The sequence below is a fragment of the Neomonachus schauinslandi genome, chromosome 9, assembly GCF_002201575.2.
Source record: "Neomonachus schauinslandi chromosome 9, ASM220157v2, whole genome shotgun sequence".
NCBI lineage: Eukaryota > Metazoa > Chordata > Mammalia > Carnivora > Phocidae > Neomonachus > Neomonachus schauinslandi.
In genome coordinates, this window is record NC_058411.1 from 828179 (window position 1) to 844983 (window position 16805).

General features: G+C 63.5%; 1 protein-coding gene across 1 annotated transcript; it reads right to left on the reverse strand.

Annotated features, from left to right (window-relative positions):
• Nucleotides 1–362: 362 nt before the first annotated feature.
• On the reverse strand, nt 363–6932 carry CLBA1 (clathrin binding box of aftiphilin containing 1). Its single transcript, XM_021679934.1, has 5 exons — nt 6501–6932; nt 5002–5132; nt 3454–3583; nt 2178–2291; nt 363–1111 (listed from the first exon to the last, which is right to left on the reverse strand). The coding sequence occupies exons 1-5, from the start codon at nt 6930–6932 to the stop codon at nt 947–949; spliced, it is 972 nt and encodes a 323-aa protein (XP_021535609.1). The 3' UTR covers nt 363–946.
• Nucleotides 6933–16805: the final 9873 nt, after the last annotated feature.

Here is a 16805-nt window from a genome sequence, read left to right on the forward strand (position 1 = left end):
AAACGAGGGCAGATTTCCCAAACCTACAGCACTAAAAAAAAATCTGATTACCCCTTCACATAAGACACCTGCAGTCTGGTGGAGAGTGACCGCTAGCGCCCTTCTCCCCGTGACGGGCGACATCTGCTGGTCACTGTCTGGGTCTGACTCGGGTTGACGGAGCTGGCATCTGAGGCCAGCCCCCATCTGTGCTCTCCAGGCAGCAAGTGTGACCCACGCATGCGGGACAGCCCTGGGAGCCGGGCTCTGCCAGACGGACAGGCCAGGGGCTTCGGGCAGGGACAGCCTGCAGCCGCAGGACCTCTGGCAACAGTCCCCATGGAGCAGATGAACCAGCAAGAACGTGGGCTTGTCCAGGCCATTTTATTTAATAAAATTTTACAAAAATCAGTGCCTCCACCAGAACCAGAGAGCGCTTGCTCGGAGTCGGAGGGGAGGGCCGGGTGCAGAGAAAGGCCGCCGACAGGCAGCGGTGCAGGTAAGTGCTCCCAGGGCCTTCGCTCTCCCCCAGGAGTGACAGGAACGTGCTCCGGACTCCCTGAGCGTGTGGGCGCCTGCCTCCTGCAGACAGTTCCAGCTGAGAGCCAGGCCACCCGGCTGTGCCCCCGGCGGAGCCACGTGGGCAGCCAGGCCTGGGGTTCCTCCCTGGGTGCCCCCAGGGGCCGGCAGCACCTGCACCAGGCACAGGGCCCCCAGTGCCACCTTGGTTCCTGTCATGCTGGGGCGGAGCTCCTGGGGACGCTGGGCACCCCCTCCCTGTTGAGACTGGCTCTGCCAAAGGACACGCTCTTCTAAAGTGGTCACACCCCAAAATGCACCAGGGGGCACAGCCGGGGTGCGCACAGGGTGTCCCTGGAAACATGCCCACAAAACAGTTCCAGTTTCCAGTACCAAACCAAGCCAGTAAGAAAATGTAAAACTGATAAAAATACAAAGTACTCCCGCTTTAGCAAATGTCACTATTAAACAAGGTCATTTTTAGGTTACGTGGATTGAAAATCTTCTTTTTCCATGGAATTGTGAGGTACTGCCCGTGTTTGTGTAAGGGGGTCTTCAGAAAGAGGCTGCACGCAAGCAGGCTCCCCTGTCTGCCACCGGACGTCCCTGAGAGCTGATGGGAAAGGAAGGGCATGGTCAGGGCCTACAGAGGCCAGTGGGCTGTCTGCCCCTGGGGCCGGCCTGCTGCACCTGCCGCTGGGCCCCGTGGGGCTTTCTCTCCTGCCTTAAGCTCCTGTCATGGTGCAGTCAACAAACACGGAGGCGCATGGGATGGAGCGGACAGCTCCGTGGCTTCTCCCGGAGCAAAGGGGACACCACGCTGGGAGGACAGCCATGCTGTGTGCCCAGGGCCATGCAGCCCTCCTCATCCCAGGTGATCCTATGACCCTGTCCTGAGGGCTTAGTTGGGGTCACAGGGCCCTTCCTGCTCTCGTCTGCAGTGTCCATGGATTTCCACCTACTGGCCGCTGTGGACGTGTAAGCAACTGTGAACGATGCTGCGATGGACATTTCTGTGTCTTGCTGCTCTAAGATGGCCCCTGTCTGCAGTTCTAGAAGTTTCTACCTCCTGCCTTGTGGGGTTTCCCAAAGAGCAGATGGACCAGCGTGCTTGGACGTCCTGGAGATGGCCCTGGCCCGTGCAGCTGGATGACAAGGGGCCTCCCCTGCACTCGCTGTCCACACCAACCACCATCAGAACAGACCCTGGCGGTGGACACTCCCCAGGTGCCACTACTCTCCTGGGGCAGGGGTGCATGCAGAGTGAACCCCACCTGTGCTCCGGGTCCCGGGGGAAACAGGTCCCTGCAGGCTGGGCACTGCTCCCCACAATACCTGGCCCATGAGTGGGCAGGCGCCCCCACTCCCAGGAAAAGCTGTGCCCTGTCCTCAGAAGAGGGCAGCAGGAGAAGGCCCTGTCTGTGCACCCCTCCCTCCCGCTGCCGAGCGGGGCCTGCAGTGCCCCTCACCCCCCTGCCCTGCTGCTTACCTGCAGCCCCTCCTGCAGCCCACCGGTCGCCCGTGACGCCTGCGCACCTCCCAGCGCCTGGGGGTGCTCTGCCAGCCCCAGATGGCCGCAGCGCTCCTTCCTCCCGAGTCCGTGAGACTCAGGTAGCAGGTGCCAACACAAAGACCCATGTGGCCAGCACGGCCGTGGCCTGTCCCGGGGGGTGGCTCACCTTGGTCTGGATCAGGGCTCTGCAGGGCTGCAGACGGAAGGTGGGCACACCCAGTTCTTCAGGCTCTTGGGGGTCAGAACATTCCAGAATGTGACCCAGGTCTCCGGAAAGGTTCTAGTGAGACAAGCCACTGTCACACCAGGGGAAGGAAGATAAAGAACCGCTTTCTCTGCGTTTGCCTTGTTAACCCAGACCCCTCTGGCACACCACACCATTAAACTGCAACATGGTCATGACTCAGTGTCATGGTCCCCACCCTCCTGTCACCAGGCTCATAGCCACCCTCTCCCTCCAGACCCGCAGGACCCTCCACCTCCTCAAGTCTTCCACTGCCTCCAGAGTGAGCCCTGCCCCCCCCCCCCCCCCCCGGCCTGGCTGCACCTGGAGTTGCCCCTTCCCACCTCCCCCAGCCTGGCTGCACCTGGAGAAGCCCCACCTCCCCACCTCCCCACCTCCCATTCAGGCTGCCTGTCCCCTTCCCCATCCTCCAGGCTGTTTTCCTTACACAAGCTGCCAGGGTGGCCTCGTCAGGCCCCTCTGGCTCCTTCCAGCCCTCACGTCCCTCCTGGTAAGCCCCACGTGACCCCGAGGCCCAGCAGCAGCCATCCCCGAGCCCCCGTTGTCACTGAGGCCCATCAGCCACTTTTCGTTTTCCACGTTTGAAAATTTCCATAATACTAAAAACCAGAAAAGGGTCTTTGCCAACTTGACGGCTGAAAGACTGCTCTGGATACAATTTGCGTTTTCTCTGGTAACTGGCCTCCTCTCTGCTCCAGCTTTGCTGCCTCCCACCTCAGGCGCTAGGGACCCACCTGGTGGCTAACGCCACCGACGCGTCTGCGGGCACCTGCCGCTCCCTGTCCCCAGCCCCTGAGCAAAGGCTGCTGCTGCCGGGGGCACTTCTCCACCCTCCCCTCCGCCGGGAGCTCCCGCGCCCCGGCCCACATGCTGTGTCTGTCCTCTGCTGGGCCACAGCGCCTCCTCCACCACGTGTCGAGGGTCGGGCCGCACCTGGACATCTGTCAGCCTGGCATGGGGCAGGTCCTGACACCGACGAGCTGACCCGTCTCGCCCCTTCCCTGCCTGTGTTGCTGCATTCCCCCACCACCACCCCTGGAAACCAGTGTGTTTTCTCCCCCACCTGCTGTTTTCTGGCAGCAAGGCCCCCTACCCTCATGCCGTCTGTGTAGACGGCTCCCTGTGGCCTCAGGGTGGCCGGCAAAGTTGCTGTGGAGTCCAGCTGCACCCCCAGGAGCCCCGTGTCCACCTGACTCACCTTCTGAGCAGCATCTATTCCAAGAACAAGGAAGAGGTTTTCCTGGCAATGGGACTCACTCCCGAGGCATCGAGAGGCCGACGTGCTATTTGTGTTCTGGAGAGCTCTCCAGAGTTTTCTAGATTCAGAACTGGAAAAGAGATATGTTAATTAAAGAGACTGAGAAACCTTCAGAACAGAAGCCAAGAGGGCACCTGCCCCCAGGGGTTGTGAGAACAGAGTGCTCCCTTCTGGGCCGAGTCATGAGTTGCTTTCCTCAAACGACGTGTGTCCCCCGACGAATACCCCACTCCCACCCTCCTCCCCTGGCCCCGCCGGGCTCACGGTCACGGCTGAGCGGCTCCTCCAAGGGGCAGATGTCCTGGAGGCCCGGGGCTTCGTGGTTGTGTTCCTGGTGATCGCAGGGACCACAGGGACACTTGAAAACCAGGGGTGGGGCATTGATTAGAAGACGGCTACTGGGAGTCTGTCATGCGCTGTCCACAGCTAGGAGCCATCCCCCATTGGCCACGTGCCGTCCACGGCTGCTAGCGCAGCTCCCGCGAGGGCAGGGAAGGTGTTCACACAAAGAACCATGGGAGGGACAGTTACGCTAAGTGCCCACATCATGTCCAAGCCGCCTAATGCTTTCACACCCAAGTCACAGCCACTTCCCGTCACACACCAGTGTCCAGCCCTGCCAGGCCTGACACCCAGGACCACCCATGTCTCTGGGTGTCTGAGGCTCATGCTGCCACCAAAGGCCCTTCCACCTGTCTGCTGGCCCGGCCCACACCTTGGGGAAGCACCATATCCAGAGGGCACGTGGTGGTGACAGCCTTCCGGGCTCCAGGCCTCTGTCTCCGCGCCCCTGCTGGGGCTCCCTGGGACGGGCCCTGACTGGACCCAAGACCGGAGCCCAGAAGGGCTGATGTGCAGAACTCTCTGACCAAGAGGGCACGGGGTTAGGGAAGCCAGCTCACACCAACTTTCACCTCCTCCTCCTGTGGCCTGGGCTCAGCGGACCTCGAGCTTTTCGACCACTGCACATCATGCAGTGGGCTGCACTTGCTTTCTCTCAGTGCCCAGTGAAAGCACATCTGAGGACACGGCCATCTGCGCACACCTGCATCTGTGATGTCCCGGAGCACGGGCCCTGGGGACCACAGCCTTGCCGCTAGCACCAGATGCACTCAGGCTGGCTGACCCTGTGGGTTCACACTGTCCCTCAGGGGCGCCAGCATGTCTTCTCTGTGGCTGAGGATCAGTCGGTCAGGCCCCCCGGGAGGGCCCCGTGCCCACGGCCCAGGCCCCCAGGCCCTTCCGCACGCCCAGCACTCGCACTGAGACGCCAGGAGGTGGTACCCCCTGTCCACCTCGTTCCAGGTGAACATGGCTCCGAGAGGGGTGACCATGGCCAGAGCATCGACCCGTGCTGCCTGGTCCCTCATGAGGACCCCATGACCCCAAGGCTGTGGGAACTTCGGGAGAGACGGGCTCTCTGTAAAGGTCCAGTTGGTCAACCGAAAGTATAAACTCAGACTTGCTGTAAGAACGTAAGTTCCTTACCACAGTTGCTGTCCAGATTCACAGCCAGGCAGTTCTAAGATGCGGTCTAAGGGGGAGACGCCTTCAGTTGCCTGCTGGACTGGTACTTCTTGAAAAACAAACCTGAACACGTCCTTGTAGCTGTGCAGAAGCTGGAAAAGAGAAAAACACACATTACGTCCCCTTACCCCTGATATGTAGTTTTGGTGCAAATGAAGCGTGTGGACGATCAGATCATCGCTGCTGCCACAGCGCGCCACCCTCGCTCCCCGAAATCTCTGCTCTGCACACTCCCGATGAGAAGCACAGGGCGTGGAAAGTGGGATTAGGGCACAGCACTCATAAGCTTCGTCAGTGACACACGAGAAAGAGGCACCTGATAAAAAAGTGTTCCCCGCGTGTCAGCTGGCTGGGAAATCTATCCACACGACAGTAAAGGTGGCCCTTCCTGGACAAAGACCTGAGGTCAGAAGGTTGGGAGTTAGTGTGAAGTGCTGGAATGAACGTCCAAAGTCTGGCAGGAGGTGACAGGAGTGCAAACCAGGAGCTGGAGGTGAGGGTGGGTGTGCACACTGAGCGCATGCTGGAGGTGAGGGTGGGTGTGTGCGCACTGGGTGGGCTGGAGGTGAGGGTGGGTGTGCACTGGGCAGGTGGAGGTGAGGGCAGGTGTGCGAGCTGGGAGGGCGGGGAGCCCCGAGAGCTGTTGGAGGGGGTGTGTGTGTGCAGTGCATATATTCACATCAGCAGGGTGCAGTTTTCTGTCTTCACCTAGTGTCTCTTGCAAAGTTCACATTATTGTCAGAGTGTTCCCTGATCTCTTCGTCCCATTGGAAGACAAGTCCTGTTTTCAGAACAGCGGGCTAGCAGAGCAGACTGCACGGAGAGCGCCTCCCGCCAGAGGTCCAGGGAAACACTGGTTCAGGAAGCAAACAGTTCATCCCTAGAACCAGCGAAACCTTTTCTCTCGTCCCTTACTCATCTGACTCCTTTTGTTCTCGTGGTGTTCTGAGGTTTCGGGGTAAGCCCTTGGGAAGAGATGGCAGAGGAAGAGGAGCAAGGGAAGGAAGAGGAAGACAAGAAGAGACGGATCAGATGCAGTCATAAAAAAGGTGAAACTGGTGGTCAGGTGAGGAAGGGCAGTGCCACAGGCAAAGGGGACGTGGCCTGGGATCTCCAGGCCATCTCCAGCACCCGGTCAGCACACACAGGCTGGAAGGGACTCTTGGTGAGGCTTTCTGAATAAGGAGAGTGACAATTTGGACAAAAAGCTCTTTCCCGGTGTGCCCTGAACGGAGCGGGGAAGGTGGGCTGGCGGGATGGTGGAGGCCCAGTGCCTGGACTCAGGAGCACTGGGCACACAAGCGCTCGCTCCTGAGTCGCCCCCCAGCATGATCCAGCCTCCTTCCTTCCCTGGCTCAGGACAGGACAGCCAGCCACACAGGCAGGGACCAAGGCCAGGAGAAAAGCAGACCCCCTCCCGGGCGAGCCCACCGAAGCCAGAGGGTCTGCTGTAGAAATACCTCACAAGGTGAGCTGCCCGCGGCTCCTGGCACCCCAGGCCTGCCCTGGGGAGGCTGGCGAGAACCATGCTCCTTTTGGGTAGAAGCCACTGACTGCCGTCGAGGATGTGGGGGTCTCTCCCGGAGCTCAAAGTTTGGGGAGAACTGTTCAGACTTGGCCGAAGATTCTTGAAAGCCTTCAAACTCCCCCCAGGCGCTGTTGTGCTCCCCGGGGTCCGGGCCGCCGGCGGGGCAGGTAGAAAAGCCCTCCCCGCCCCCGGAGAGCCACTCGGCGCCAGCGCCTCTCCGCCCCGCTGGCGCCTTGCTTGCACCGCTGTCTTTAGAAGCCCGGCAGAGGGAAACGTCGCCTGCTTCCTCTGCGAGGTCGCTCCGACACCTGCTGGGAGGGGGTGTCTGGCCAGGCCCTGCCCCCCGCTGCCGCTGGCCCTGCATGTCGGTGCCGCCCGGCCCGCGTCCACGCGATGGGGAGCTGGGGAGGTGCTCACGAGACACCCACAGCGCTGCGCCAGAGCCTCCCGGGGCTGCACGGGGCGGGAGCGCGGGGGGTAGGGTCGCCCAGGGGCGGGGCGGAGGACAGCCCGGGGCCGGGGTCCCCGCGAGAGCCCGGCCTGCGGCCCCGGCCCGCACCCACCTCGGCTCACCGGAGCTGCGGCCGCCGCTGTCCCCACGCCCGCCCGTTGCCCGGCAACGGAGCGCGCTGGCCCCCGCGTCCGGCGTCCGGCGTCGTGACGTCAGCGCGCCGGCCCGCCCGGCCGTGCGCCTGCGTGTCCCCCACCCCACCCCCCGGCCCCAACTCCTCGCCCCCCGGGAGGAGGGACCCTGGTTTAACGGCAGCGGCTCCGCGCGCCTCTGGAGCCCCGACTCGCCAGCCCGCCCCGAGCGCGCCCTGCCGGGTTCCGCGGTGCGCGCGGGCCTCTCCGGTGGGGCTGCCTCCCGCACCGTGCGGCCGACTCCCGAGTCCCAGGGCCGCGCTGTCCCCCGCGTGAGGGCGGATGGCGGTCCGCCGCCTGCGGGCCGGACAGGGGGCGCAGCAGGCCCGGTGTGGGCCCTGGACAGCCAGCCCCTCCTGCTGCCACCCGCCCCCGGGCAAGGGCACTACTGCGGCAGCCTGGCCCGCCCGCCAGCTCCCTCCCAGCCCTTCCAGACCTTTCCCCATCCGCCCCCACCCCCAGGCTCACGAAATCCACCTTGCTGAGTGCGCTTGACTCCAGCCTCCCCAGAAGTGACGGAAACCCTGATCCACACCCCGCTCCCCAGGCTCCCTCTATCCGCGCATTTCTCCACCCTGTGACCTCCTTGGGCCCTGTCCTGTTGGCATGAATCACCCGCTCTCCCTGGTCCTTGTCAGCCCAGCTAATGAAAATTTTAATTTTGAAAATTATCAGATGAGCTCATCGCTGACTCCTGGACTGCAGCCTCCTGCCTCCTCCCGTGCTTCCTGAGGGGTACGCCAGCCAGCAATGCAGTCCGACTGCCCAGCTCTGGGCAGACACCTGGGGGACCCTGCGGGAAGGTGGCCAGTGCCGGCTGTCCTGCCTGGATGTCACCCCAGGGACAGTGTTGGTCCCAGGCATTTCTGCTGTCTACCACTGCTTGAACCCCCTCATCCATTGTCCTTGCTGTCTTCGTAGTCCAGGGAGGGAAAGGGGTAGGAGAAAAGTTGTCCCTGTGTACAGGTGGGCAAACTGAAGCCCGGGCCCAAAGGCCCGAGTGAGAAGTGTTGCTGGGGCTGGAACCAGCTTTTGGGAGCTCAGCAGTTTCCCACGCCCTGTCTGGGCCTCAGCGAAGAGTGAAAATGTTGCTGTGACCTTCAGGGTGCAGGTGGGCTGACCTGTCTTACTAGCCGTGGTGAATGAATAATGCCGCCCAGAGATGTCCACGCCCTGGTCCCCAGAACCCGTGAATACGGGACCTTACAAGGCCTCACAAGGGGCTTTACAGACACGGTTACGTTAAGGCTTTTGAGATGGGGACAAAGTCCTGGGTTATGCCGTTGAGCCCGATGCCCTTACAAGGAGAAAGCGGGGGGGTCAGAGTCTGAGGAGCTGGAGAGACGGAAGCAGAGGTCAGAGTGATGCAGGGCTCTGAACGGAGGGATGCGGGCCGCCTCTAGGACCTGAACAGGGCAAGGAAGTACACCTCCCTGGAACCCCAGAAGGAATACAGCCCTCCCAACACCTGGAGCCGCAAGGGCATGAACGTGTCGGTGTAAGCCGCTGTGGTTATTTGTTACAGCGGTGACCTCTGACTACTAAAAAGGTGCTGCCTGTGGGAGCCAAGACTCAGAGGAGGTGGCAGAGGTGAACTGACATAGGGTGCTCAGTCCTGGCTGCAGGTTTTGGGGGGTGTAACCCAGGGAGCTGACAGGTGGCTCCTGGCTCCTCTGGCCAACTGAGCAGAATGGGCATGAGACACGGGGCACAAGCCAAGGGCCAGGCCTCGGGGGGGGGGGGGTGGGCAGGGCAGGTATCTGTTCAAGTTGAAGAGGCTTCACCTGCTGAGGGAGACTGGTCAGAGGGGAGCATGACACCATTAAAGTGGGGGTTCAGGGGACACAAGCATGAGTGGAGGGGGTGGGCACAGTGTAGTTAGGAGGAAGAGCCCATGTGGCCCCCCAGGCTCCTCTCGGGATAGCTCAGTCCATCCCTGAGCCCCCGCCCTGCGGAACAGGGGTGGGGGACAGCTTCTCTGCCACCAAACTAAGCCTCCCCTGTCCCAGCCTCAGGAGAAAGGGGCCAGCCTCCACTTGGCTCAGAGCCCCGCAGTATCCTGGTGCCTCCCAGCCATTGCCTGATGAGCAATGGGGAGGTGTCCCTTGCTCCCAGAAGCATCTAGGTATCCTGCTCCTCTGGGGTTCTCAGACCCAAACCACTGGGATGAGTCAAGGAGGCCACCTTTACCCAGGCCTGGAGCAGGCACTCAGCTTGGGGGAGACTGAGGCAGTTAGAGGCCAAGGGTCAGCAGACCTGAAGCCCGCCCCCTCCCCACCATGTGAGGACTGAATGGGAGGGCAGATGGCAGCTGATGGGGTCCTACGCGGCCCCCCCACTCAGTTGTGACTCTTGGGCTGGGCCGGGCTGGGCCAGGGACGATGCAGAGCTATTTTTGCTTATGGTGCAGCAGCTGCCGCACAGAGACATCAATCATTGATGCTCTGGGCGTCCCTGCCAGCCTGGAGAGGCCCGACTCCTCATCCCGGCCCACCAGTGCCCTGCATCCTAGGCCCTGGTTCCCAGGCACCCAGCCTCTGGAGGCTGCAGGCCAAACCTGACACCCCCGCCCATCAGCGAGGGCCGGGCTGAGGTGTGGCCTAGCGCGGTGGTCCGAGGCAGGAGGCTGAGCCTGTGTGTGCCCATGGGAGAGAGCACGGGGCACTGCAGAACAGCGCGCCCCGCCCAGCGCTCCGAGGGTGGGGGCCTTGTATGGGCCAGGGGTGGCTGTGAGTCTGGCTTGTGGGAGAGCAGGGGCTCCTGAGCCATGTCCAACTGCTGTCACCTTTCCCAGCAGGGCATCTGTCCCTGGAGGGGCCATCGGGGCAGGGCTGTAGCGGGGCGGGACGACGGCAGCTCCTGGCAGCTCAGGGCTCTGCGGCAGACTCACAGCCAGGCTTTGGCTGGCGGGGGGTGGGGGTTGGGTAGCGACAGGCGGGGAGTGGGGGGTGGCTGTGGATGGGCTTCACGGGCTCCACCCGAGCAGCTTTCTCCCCGGGCTGACCCTGTGATCCCGGGGCCAGGGGGGCGCTTCTGAGGCCCCTGCAGGAGGGAGGAGTGGTGGGTACCAGGAGACAGGGCCCGGGATGGCAGGCCCTGGGGTGGGGGTGAGGGCCAAAGTATGGACCATCTCCCTTTACACAGTGGCATACTCTGCTGAGGTGCCAGGCCCTCCTAGAGATGAAATGGGGCCCCCAGGGGCCCCCCGGGGATGTGTAGGGGTGAGCATAACAGGTGATATCGGCCTTCTGCCTGAGAGCAGGCAGAAGGGAGGGGCAGCCTCTGGGGCAGGAGCATCCTGAATCTGGGCCCTGAGCCAAGCCAAGCCAACTCCCTTGCTGCAGAGTGAGCAAGGCCCCAGCAGAGTAGTGTAAGCCCACCCAGCCCTCACCAAGGCCATGTGCAGAAGTGGCCCCAGGGAGGGTCCCTGGCCAGCCAGCGGTCCCAGGGACCACCCAGCTGCACAGGGGCTGGGTGAGGGCTGTTCCTTCAGCAGCCATGTGAGACCCCTGCTCCTGACCTCTGTTCAGGAGGGGCAGCTCCCTGGCCTCCCCACCCAGGGCCCCCTCCTTGCCCTCCCCACAGAGCTGGGAGGAGCCACCATAGCCCCATCATGCTGGACATCAGGATGTCACACGGAATGAGGCCACTTCATTTGGACAGGGAGCCAGGGTCCACACGACTTTGCCAAGGTCACTCATCTAATGGGGCAGGGGGACACAGAACTGGGTCTGTGCCCTAAGTTAGTCCCTGATTATACAAGGGCCCCTTGTTCCCAGGCCCCTGCTGCCAGACTCACATACACAGACGGGCAGGCCGAGATCCCAACAGGTCTGGACAGATGTGGACCACACCCGGGGACACAAAGAGTGCCCCCTCCCTGCACCCATGAGTGACGGACTCCCAGATGGACAGAGCAGGGCAGGACTCCAGGGACAAGAGGGGAGCACAGGGTCTCTGGCTGCAGGGCAATGCTGCCCAGCCTGCGGGAAAACAGCAGGGCAGGAAGGGTGAGACCCACAGCCGAAGGACAGGGCTGTGCCCCGTTGTGCCGTGGGCTCAGTGGAGGGGAGGCTTCCGAGCAGTGCCGTGCATGTCTGTCCGACCTACGGCTGGCCGGCTGCCCGGCTGCAGCCCAGCTAACGGGAACTGGCACGCATGAGTCATCCTGCTGGGCAGGCTCACCTGGGCCCGGCTGGCTGTGTGCATCCCCACGGAAGCCCAGGAGTGGAGTGCGCCTGTGTGTGCTCATGGGTGTGTCTGTGTCCTGCTGTGCATACCTGGGCACGTGGGCACACCTGTGTCCGTATGTGTGGGAGTGTGTGTGCACGGGGACGTATCCGAGTCAGTCTGTGTCTGTGTGTTGGTGTGAATATGTGCGTCACCTTGTCTCCGTGTGTGTGTGATGTGTGTGTCTCTGTGTCTAGTTTGTGTGTCTGAGTGCCCGCCCCCTGTTGCAGCCTGTCTCTTTCTGCCCTAGGAACAGGTGTGTGTGTGTGTGTCCATCTGTCTGTCCCAGCACCGCTGGCACCGTTCCTAGGAAGCCCCCCGGAATGGTCCTCATGGCGGTAGTTGTGCTTTTCTGGGTCTGTTCTGGCCCAGGCCTCCCACCCCGAGCCCCAGCAGGACCCACACCGCAAGGCCCCCTTGCTCAGATCTACATCAGGCTGGGCCTCAGCTAAGTCCCTGCTTCGGTGGAAACGGAATTCTCCTGGGCCTTGCGACTCCCTGCCCATTCCCCAAGGAGTGTCATCTTCTGCATACTACCCAAGCTGGAGCCCAGGGGCCCATCCCACTCCAGTCCTTACCAAGCCCCTCTGCCATCTTCTGGAACATCCTGGGTCCTTGTCTCCCTCCTCATTTTGCTGCCCTGGCCCAGCCCCCACCCACCCTCTTGTAGGGCTCCTGACTTCCAGCAGTGCCCCCCAGGGACAACCACCCTGCTTGCCCCCAGCCACCAGGTGGTCTTTCCTCAGCTCCCACTGCCCAGTCTTGCTGCCCCCTGCCTCACTGCACCTAATTCTCAGCCTGGGCTCTCTTACCCTGTCCTCGGCACACACACTACTCTGTGGCCTCTGAACCCAACACTCCTCGCGCACTCCTGAAGTCCCAGCTTACACTGTCCCTTGGGAGCCTGCCAGGAACCCCTCCCCACGCACGCCCACCGCGGCACCGTGCTACTGGGCAGAGCACACCTCTGGCCTGGGAGCCCCCTCGGCAGGGCCAGTAAGGTCAAATCACATGCCCATGGCCTGCACGGGCTCCCGCTGCCTCTGTGGCCCCCAGGGTGCCCCGCACCCCAGCTTGTCACTAAAATGTCCGTCTCTGGGCTGGGAGGTAAGACTGCGGAGCGCGGGTCCAGCCCGGGAGCCCAGGCGCGGCGTGTGGAGACCCCTCCCTGACAGGGGCCCAAAGTCAACTGTCGGGACCCAGAAAGGCCAGCTGAGGGCGCGGGGCGGGCCTGCAGCGGGGGTCGGACCGGAGGTGGGCCCCGGGGGCGTGGCCGGGCGGGCGGCAGCCAATGGGCTGAATGAGGCCAGGCCGGGCGGGGCGGGGCGGGGTCCGGGCGATGGCGGGGTCCCGGGGCGCCGGCTGGGTCCGCAGTCCGAGGTCGGCGGCCCGCGGCAGCGCAAGCCAGCGGAGGCAGAGCGCGGCGCCCGCCGGCTCCCCGGGCGCCCGCCGGCTCCCCGGCCGCCCGCGCACCGGAGCCGAGACCCGCGACTGGACGCGACGGGCCGCCGCGGGCCCGCACCGCCCCGCCGCCGCGATGTGCGACTGTTTCCACATGGTGCTGCCCACCTGGCCCGGAGCCCCCGGCAGCGGTGCGCCTCCTCTCCGCCTGCAGCCCGCTCCCCTCGGGAGGGTGGGCTCTGCGCGGGGACGCGCGCCGGGCGCGTCGGGGTGCGCAGTGCGGACCGGGGTGGGGCGCCTCGGGGACCGGCCCGGGGTCTCGCGCGCGTTTCTGCGCCTCGGGGCTGCTCGGGGCTGCCTTCCCTCCTGCTGCATCTCGCCTTTTACCTGGCTCTGCCTCTCTCCGTCTCTGCCGCTCACTTTGTCTCTCTGGGTCGCTGACTCATCTCTACCACTCACTCTCGCTCCCCACCTCTGTCACTCACTACCCCTGCCTGTCTTTCCCTCTCTGTCACTGTCCCTTGCTCTAGCCCTCTGGGATGTCGTCTTGTCCCTAGAGGCGGCCGCCTGGGGAGGGCCGCACGTGTGAGTGGGGCGTGAGTGGGGCGTGAGGGCCGTGGGTCACAGGCATGGGGACCTGCTGCCAGGCTCACCCTCTATCCCGCTTTGGGGGAGAGCAGCCTGGCTGGAACAGGACTTAGGGCTATTGGCCTTGGTCCTGAGTCCCAGGCTGGGCTGGGCTGGGTCCACAGTGTGGCTACTGTGTGGCTGGGTCACTGGGTAGGTGGTGGGGCTAGACCTGAGGTCTGGGGCTTGGTGAGGGGCCCGAGTGGGGTCAGAGCTCAGGCCACGGAGTACCCAGTGCTGGGCAAGGGAAGGTGAAGGTGGGCGTTGCCCATGGGGCACTCCCCCCTCCCCACGCCTCTGGCTGCAGAATGGGAACCAGCTGCTTTGTTATCTGTCTGTCCTTGCATGAGGTCTGGTTCCAGAGCCTGGGTGTCTCAGCGTCTTGGGGGGCAGGGTGAGGTGAGGCAGGGGCAGGAGTGGGTCAGCGACGCGGCAGCCACACCCAGGGCATCTGGCCAGTTGCCAGCAGGGGGGGTTGGGCCTTGCTGCAGACTGGACCCCACTCCTTGGGAAACTGGGGTAGAAGATGATGATGGTGCTGCTGATGCAGAGCGGGGAGGGGTGCCCCTTGGCCTGGGCAGCCCGTCCAGCTGCAGCAGGAGCCCCCAGGGTCCCTTCTGTTGCCCAATTTTCTGGTGAACACCAAGGCCCCGCTGGCCCCCCGTTTGGCCCTCCCTTGTCCAAGGGATTTTCCGTGGACAAGCTCGGGAGAATGATGGCTGTGGTGGGCCTCCAGCCCCCTCCTCCTGACCGAGGCTGGCCGTGGCCCACATCCCTGGGGATCTGCTGCATCACAGGGAAAGGAGGGGGGCAGAAGGACATGAGGCTGCCTCCAGCACTGGCCTATACCCTTACTCACAGGTTACCCGGAGACTCCCAAGTTGCAGGGTCCAAAGCCATCTCATCCACCCTGCTGCCTCAGGGAGGCCCCTCCGCAGCTGAGACCCTTATTCTCTGCTTTGACTTCGGACTGGCCTCAGGGCCATCCCTCCTCAGGTCCTGTCTAGGAAACCATCAGCTGTTAGGGAATGTCAGCGGTTCTCATGGGGCATTGAGAGGAGACCTGCTGGATCAGAGGCCCTGGGGGCTGGGTCAGATTCCCAGGCCCTCCCCCACCCTTCACCAAGGCTAAGGAACATGCATTCCCGATAAGGCCCCTGGGGGGTTTGGTCCTGGTCCTCCCGGCCGCGGTTCCCTCCTTGAAGACCAGAGATGGGCAGGCCTTGCCGCACCCTCATCGTTCCGCCCAGTCCAAACCTGTCCTCCTGGGCCAGCCATGCTAGGTCCTTTGAAGACCCCTCCCAGAGCCTGGGTGCACTTCTCCCCTCAGCTGGGGGAGGAAGCCATCTCCTGTCCAGCCTGCACTGGGAGGCTGCCCCCTGGTGGCTGCGCCCAGAAGACACCCGTGGGGGGATCCGCCCAGCCTCAGGGCACCTTGGCCATCGAGCAGCTCGCCCCCAACTCCTTCCAGGCCCCTGCAGGCGAGGGAAGGGAGCTCCACCTGGGCGCACTGCCCCCACTTCACTGTGTGATGGGTACCAGCAGTCACACCGCTTCCTTCCCCAGAGGCAGCCAGTTTCTTCCCAAGGCAGAGCTGGGTCCTGCACAGCTGGACTGACAGGGAGCCCCCTACTCCTGCCCTGGGCCCCTGCCCTGCACCCGAAGCCCCTGGCTTAGCCTGAGCCCCCCTCCCATCCCCACTCTGAGAAGCGCCTACTGGGTCCTGGGAGGCCCCACCATAAGGGAGGATCTGGGTGGTCTCTTCTTGTGGGGGGCCATGGTAACTCGGGCCCTTCCCAAGAGCATTGCGGTGTGGGGCATCCCTGTGGTGGCTTCCCTCTTTTGAGCAGGGCTGGTGGCCTCACATGGCCTTGGGCTTGGAGCTGCAAGGGTCTGCGGGCTGGAACTGTGTCCGTGAACAGAAGTGACCACGGCTGCCCACAGCAGAGGTGGAGCAGAAAGCTAGAGCTGTGTGGTCAGGGAGGCCACGGGCCCGTACACGTGGCAAGTGTCCCCACACCGTCCACACCGGTAGCTTTCCCCGGGTTGTCCACACCGGCAGAGGGCCGTGTCCCCATTTTGCAGACGGGGACACTGACGCTCGGAGCGGGAGGCAGAGCCCTGCAGCAGCGCGGGGCCTCTCTGGCCTCCACCCACTCAGTGCTGTGAAGTCGGCGGGTGCTGCCTTACCCCACCAGGGAGAGCTCTGGGGCACTCCCTCCAGCCCACAGTGTCCGCGGCAGGAGCAGGCAGCAAGGAGGAGGCCACGGAGGCCATGCTGGATGGGGGTACGGGCCCTCCCTAAGCTAAATGAGGCAGATTCTCCAACCCCCTCTGGGTGGCAGATGGATTCCTGACAGCACCCTCGTTCTTTTCCCTGTGGGAGAACTGAAGCTGGACAGTCTGCTCCTGCCCCAAGGTCTCAGAGGGGGGAAGGGGGCGGTGTCCAGCGCCCCAAAGGCCCTGCCGCCCCCTGTGCGCCAGAGGTGGTGTGAGCCCCACTCTGCTGGGGCTCATCGTGGCTGGGCCTGTGGCAGGAATGCCCTCATGGCCTTCTCTCTCTCCGGCTGAGCTCTTCCATCCTTGACTTGGCTAGGAGCTGCCTCTTCCAGGAAGCCCCATGGATTGCTGGGCCCAGCTCTTTCTCACCTTCAGACTCCGACCCTCTCTGTATCCCTTCTTCCACGGCTGCCCTTGGCTGAAGGCTTCTTGTTTCAGGTTGAGCCTGGGGCTGGCCTGCCTGGGGGTGAGGAAGTGGAGGTGTCAGGGGGAAGGACCCAGGCCGGTGGGGCAGGGCACTAGCCATCTGGGGGCCCCTGCCACTCACTCAAGGCATGGAAACCCAGATCTCCCCAGCCGGAGGAGGCAGATCCTACACTCAGGGCTCTGTCGGGGGCCCTGGGCCGTGGGAGGTCACACAGCGGGGAACACTGTACCATTGTCTATCCGGCTAAGGTGAGTCAGGCACAGCTTCTGCCATTAGCCCAGCCTTGGGTGTACAGAGGAGTCAGGGAGGGCTTCCTGGAGGAAGGTGCATGTGGTAGGGAGAGCGCAGGAGTGCAAGAGGCCTGGAGAGAGCTTTGGCTGGGGGACAAGTAGATTAACAGGGTGGGTCTGGGGATACATGTAGGGGTGAAGGGTAGAGAAGCAGGGGCCTGCTGTTAGGAGGGGGGTTTGTTCCAAGGGCACTGGGAGCCCCACACGGGTTCCTGGCAGTCTGCGTGGGAAGGGATGAAGCCAGGCAGGAGGAGGAGGAAATGGAGGGGGGCAGAGGACTGGGCGGGGAAGTGGGGAGAGCTGGGGTGGGGGTGCTTAGCTGGATGCATGGTGAGACCTG